Source organism: Barbus barbus (assembly GCF_936440315.1).
Source record: "Barbus barbus genome assembly, chromosome: 15".
NCBI classification, from domain to species: domain Eukaryota; kingdom Metazoa; phylum Chordata; class Actinopteri; order Cypriniformes; family Cyprinidae; genus Barbus; species Barbus barbus.
The window spans coordinates 2,198,868-2,204,867 of record NC_136743.1 but is presented as its reverse complement, the minus strand read 5'-3'; the positions used below and the strand labels follow the sequence as shown (position 1 = coordinate 2,204,867).

Genomic DNA, 6,000 nt, shown 5'->3' with positions numbered 1-6,000 from the left:
GCAGAAACAGATGGTCTGCAGTAAAGCTCGCTGGACCATATGGCCAAAACCTACACCTGGATCTCACAGATCCACCGCTTCAATAAAACGCCAGAAAACAGATGCATATTTCATAAATCCAGCAGAAACAGCAGACAGTCCTCTGGCAGAGTGATTCGGGATGCACTAATCATAATCTCACATACTGTGTAGAAATATTACGTGAATCAGGAAGAAGTCTGAGAGCTGTTTGGTCAGGGATAACGTACAGCTGGTCATTATCCCAAAATAAATCCCAGCAGGGTGATCGCCATGACACTCAAGAAAATATTTAGGCCTAAATTTAGGAATTGCATCGAAAATTTCCATCCATTTGGATTACACAGTTTTAACATAAACTAAATTAATCTGATGCATATGCATGATGCAGTTAGTATCTCTGCAAAAATAAATAAATAAATAAAATCAATGCATAGTTTATTATTGGCTATTTGTTTCTATTTCATTTTAATTATATAAGCACATTTTCAAAATAGCTTAGAATTCAATTGAATTCAGTTGTATTTAAAACACATTTGGTTTATTAGTACTATTACAGAAATTTCACACGTTTCTTATCTGTTTCCTCTATGCATTTCTAAAAAATAGTTTATTAGTTTAGGTTAAAACTGTATAATACAAATACAAATTTTGCATGCAATTCGAATACATAAATTAAATATACAGAAATATTATATTATTTTTGATAACTGAAATAAAGTTGAAATAAAATATAATAGAAATATTAGATACTATTTGATCAGTTAAAAAACTTTAATTAAAAATGTGTAATTTGTGTTTAATTTTTGCTAAATGTTTAAAAAAAATTAAATGTAGTTTTTTTATTTAATATCATATATTTTTTTGAGCATAACTAGTCATTTTCATCATAAATATTTGCATTGCTTTAAGATTTTATACATTATATTCACCTGTGTTGTTGTTGTTAGCTAAAAATAAAACTATTCAAACTGTTTCACTTAACTAAAATAAAGCTGAAATACAATATTAAAAAAATATTAGATAATATTTATATATTCAATTTTTTAAAGTTAAAAAACTTACAAATTTGAAATGTTGCCTAGGCAGCTAACTAAAATAAAAAGTTTAAATAGAAGTGCTAAGATGACTATAACTCAAATAAAAATAAATGAAAAATATATTTAGTCCAGGCTCACACATGTATTCACATACATGCATTTGGCAGATGCTTTTATCCAAAGCAACAGTATATTGCATTCAAGATTTACATCTTTTCATGCATTCCCTAGCAAAACAAACCATTGACTTAGTGCTCTAAAACAAATAACTGTAAATAAGAGTACTGCTGGTTTGAGATTCATATGCATGTTTACTGTGGTGATTTCTGGCAGTAAAATCACGAGGTAGTGTTTGCACATACTGTGTCAGAGAGACGTCTGGCTCCTCCTCCTCGTCTTCTCTCTCTCTCTTCACCTCCACCTGCACAGTGATGGTCTGCTGCTCTTCCTCATGCACATCCACCACCTCATGCATCCTGTGAAAACAAGCAAAACACACTGAACTCTGCACTGCAAAAAATTATTTTCTTACTCAGTATTTTTATCTTAGTTTCCAGTACAAATATCTAAACATTTCTACATCAACATACATTTACTTGCGAAGAATCTGGAGCCAATGGAGTAAAGAAAATAATTTAAAGGGAAAAACTAAATAATTTTTCTGTCCCCACTGGCAGCTTTTTTTTCTTGTTTTCAGCAAAAACAGATTTTTAAAATTAAATTAAAAAGTTATTTTCACTTAATTTTGATTAGTTTTTCTGAACATCTTAGGTCATTTATCAAGTTAATATATAACCTAATTTAATATATATTGATGTTTTGCATCATGATTGATAAACTAGCTGATGTGAGCATGTAAAGCCACAGTTCAATATGATTTGTAAACAAAAACACAGTCATGCCACTGAAGCTCACCTTCTCTCAGCGTCTTTCAGAGACAATGTGCGTCTTCTGTAAAAACAAAAATTGATTTAAAGACATTCATATCCAGGTGGTCAAAAAATAAGCAGTCTTGTCGTTGTTGTTGAAACCTTTATATATTATTTGTACTGCATTAATTATGCCTCATAATACACATTACAATGCATTGTATGATCTCATGAATAATTATTACCACAGTTATAATATAATACTTACCTATTCATTGTTACACCTATAGAAAGCACAGTATAACGCATTAAAACATCTTCAGATGCAACAAGCAATCTGAAAATATTATAATGCATTTTAACTTTGGTTATAATTATTTATGAGAATATATAATGCATAGTAGGTTACATTATGAAAGCCTTTATAATACATTATACATAAAGGCTTCAAGTGAAGTGTAACTGTTGCTTCTTATTTCATGACTGATTCTGAAATCATCTCTGCAAACGAGGTGATTAATGTTGACCTGTAGCGCGGGTGCTCTGTGGTGTCTGACGGAGAGCGTTCTGGGATTGATATGGAGGCGTTTGAGGACAGAGTTGTGGCCACAGATGTCGTGGTCGCTTCCTCGAACGACGGAGGAGTGCAGGACTGCAGACCTGAGACAATAAATAAGCAAAAACGGTTTGCTCTTTTGTGTTCAACAGAAGAGAGATCCTCATTCAGGTCTGGAACAAGTGGAGGATGAGTGAATGATGACGGAATGTTCATTTTTGGGTGAACTGTCTCTTTAAGTGAACATTCCATTTTATCACTTCCTGAACATTATGGGAATGTTACTTTTAAATGAACATTCTGAAACATAAAAAAATACATATAATTATAAATAATTTTAAAAGAATGTCAAATGACTTTATTATGTTGCATGTTTAATTCAGAAAGTTCATGTCCAGTTTATGTTATGATTATTGTGAAATTCTTTTTTTTATTTTTTATTCAGGCAGTCAGAATCGCAATAGGCGTATATAATCTCTGAATTCAGAGAAACAAATGTCTGAATTGTGAGATGAAAAGTCACAATTACCTTTTTCATTTTTATTCCCTGGTGGAAACTGGCTTCTATGAAAAAGAGTACTTATCAAAAGCATGCACATAAAGAAGGAAAGCAGGATAATCACCATCGTTTTCCAGCCCGGGGAAGCTGCGCGCTCCTCTCAGATCATAGATGTTCTGGTCTCTCTCTGAGGGAAGCTGGCTGGCCGACCAGGCCGCTCCGGGGCCGCTGAGTTTGGGCACGGTCAGCACCGCACGGCCCTTCTTAGCAGGAGAAGCCTTCAGCGCTGCAGGAACACAGAATCAGACTTCTGTTAGATTACAGCGTCTCCTTCGGTTCTTCATCACTACAGTCCTTCTGTGGGTCACTCACAGGTGCTTTTCCTGAACACAGTGCAGCTCATGAACCTGAAGAAGCGGTCAGCGTAGAAGTTTGGTCGGTGGACGGAAACGGTGTCCTGAGACACAAAACAGACACGAAGGAGAAATATGAGTATATATTGATCAGGCAAAATGGGTCTAAATAATATCAAATCTCCTATTTTAACTATTTATATTTATTTTGATGTCTGTTGAAGTTTTTCAGTGTCATTACTGAGGTGCAAATTATCATTCGAATCGCGGTGGAAGAGGCACATTATTATATTTTGCATATTTAAATAAAATGGAGGCAAATTTTAGATTTTTTTTTTTACTTCTGATAATATTTTCATGGCAGATAAGCACATTATACTTTTTTTTTTTTTTTTTTAAATGTCACTGTTTAACACAAAAGATAAAAAAGAACAAACAAAAATATTATAGAAATACTATATATGAATATATAATATTATATATGATTGAATTATGTATATTATATTGTATTGCACATATATATATATATATACACACATACACACACACACACATACATATATATATATATATTAATATTATACTTATATATATTAGAATTATATTTAGATGCAATGTGTATATTTTAGGGTGAAATACGACCTGGACATGTTTCTATGAAATTCACATTTATAGAAATTGCAGTAGTCAATTTGATTTACACAAATATGCTTTCAAAAGAATTCTTCAGATCTGTCAAACACCCCCTGCAGGAAGAATCCCATGTGTCTTACAGGAAACAGTGTTTGATGGGAACATGTGGGAGTGTTTGGGGAGAAAAGCACAGACTGGAACTGAAACAGAGAGAAACAGAAGTTGGAAAGCGAATGGAAAGAGATGTTCTCTCAGACTTACACTCACACTATCTACAGCGAAACCAAACACAAGCGATCCTTATCAAAGTCAGTCCACTGTCTCAGTCAGTCTCCAATACACACACACACACACCTCATGCATTAATAAAGGAGGCCACAGGGTGAAATGACCCTACAGGGGCATCAGGAGCACATTTAGTATTCACCTTCACAATAACCGTGCCTCACAGCTGGTGATGATACAGATGTGCAGGTATCAGAGATGATGTGTGTTTATGACAATATTTCACCCAAAAACTACACAGCACCTACACCGTATACAATATATAAAATAATTTTTAAAGGGCCCAAAATCAAATATTAAATAAAATAAAAACATTGAAACCAAGGAAATAAATAAATAATGTCCACATTTACCTAATTAACAAGTCTTAAAAGTACAGTTTAAAATTTGTTATATATATATATATATATATATATATATATGTATAGCTTGATTATTATTTTGAATTAAATTAATTACATTTTAATAATAGCTACAAGGCACAAGCACCATATGTAATATAAAACACAATTCAAAATATTGTCACAATTTTGGCAATAAAAATAAAATAAAACTAATTTCTTCTTCTTAAGAGTCTTAAAGGGGTCATATGATGCGATTTCAAGTTTTCCTTTCTGTTTGGAGTGATACAAGCTGTTTGTGCATATATAAGATCCCTGAAGTTGCAAAGACTAAAGTTTCAAAACCAAAGAGATATTCTCTATAAAAGTTAAGACTCTGCCATGCCCTCCTAAAACGGCTCATTTAAACACACCCCCACATGTCTACGTCACGATGTGGGGTTTGAGATTTGTATGGAATTAAATCAAAGTATGTGTTATTGGGGAAGGAGGGTCATGAATTAGTTTGTTTATACTGTAGGTGTACAGTATCAGAAGTGATGTGTATTAATGCTCTGAGATGGCAGACAGTATGGTTATGATGCATTATAACGGTGATGATGATGTATTTATGTGAGTTTCTCACCCCGTCATGCACCAGAGCCTTCCACGTGTGCTCCAGCTTCTTTATGAGTCTGCAGAAAAACACAAGCATCAGCTGCACTTCACAGACTGCTGAGTGTCCTGATGGAGAACTTAATGCAGTCTTACAAAAACTGTTACATAAGAGCATAAAACAACCCCCAACACTAGAGAGGATTATAAAGCCATGCGGTTCATCATCTGTATGAGATTCACTAACGTGATTCAGCAAAAGAGCACAAACACACACTAACGGAGAATCAAAGAGCAGCAGGAGAGAAAATACACAAGCTCAAAACTAAGGCCACCTGCACCGTATGCAATATAAACACTATTTAAAAAGGGCCTAAAATAAAATAATAAAGAATAATAAAATTAAATAGAATATTCTTTAAACAAAAATCACTCTTAAATAAATCAATTAATAAATAATTAAATTATTTTTGCAGTGAAATATTACAATAGTAATATTTCTTATTTTATATTTATTTAATTTAGGACAAAATAAATAAAATAAATATTTATTCAAATAAAATAAATATTAAATAAAATATATAAATAATGGTCAGGTTTACATAATTAAGAGTAGACAATTTAAAAAAATAACGTATAGCTCAGCAATTGTTCTAAATTAAATTAAATCATTTTAATAACAACTTCAAGGCACAATAAACTACAATTTTGCCAATAACTAAATAAATAAAATAAAAACAAAGGGCCAGATTTACTTACAGATTTACAAAGGAAGGCTTTTTTATTTTTACATTTATAGTTAATAATAATTA

The 6,000-nt window shown here is 32.3% G+C and overlaps 1 protein-coding gene across 2 annotated transcripts in view; it reads right to left on the bottom strand.

Annotated features, from left to right (window-relative positions):
- Positions 1–2,925: 2,925 nt before the first annotated feature.
- Positions 2,926–6,000, bottom strand: part of LOC306880807 (phosphatidylinositol 4-phosphate 5-kinase type-1 gamma-like) — a 53,750-nt gene continuing 50,675 nt past the window's right edge. For both annotated transcript variants that reach the window (XM_079434575.1, XM_079434576.1), the window contains exons 10-12: positions 5,220–5,268; positions 3,355–3,439; positions 2,926–3,268 (exon numbers count right to left, since the gene is read on the bottom strand). In XM_079434575.1, the coding sequence (XP_079290701.1) occupies positions 3,048–3,268; positions 3,355–3,439; positions 5,220–5,268 (355 nt within the window). In that variant the 3' untranslated portion in view covers positions 2,926–3,047. The remainder of the gene's footprint in view (positions 3,269–3,354; positions 3,440–5,219; positions 5,269–6,000) is intronic.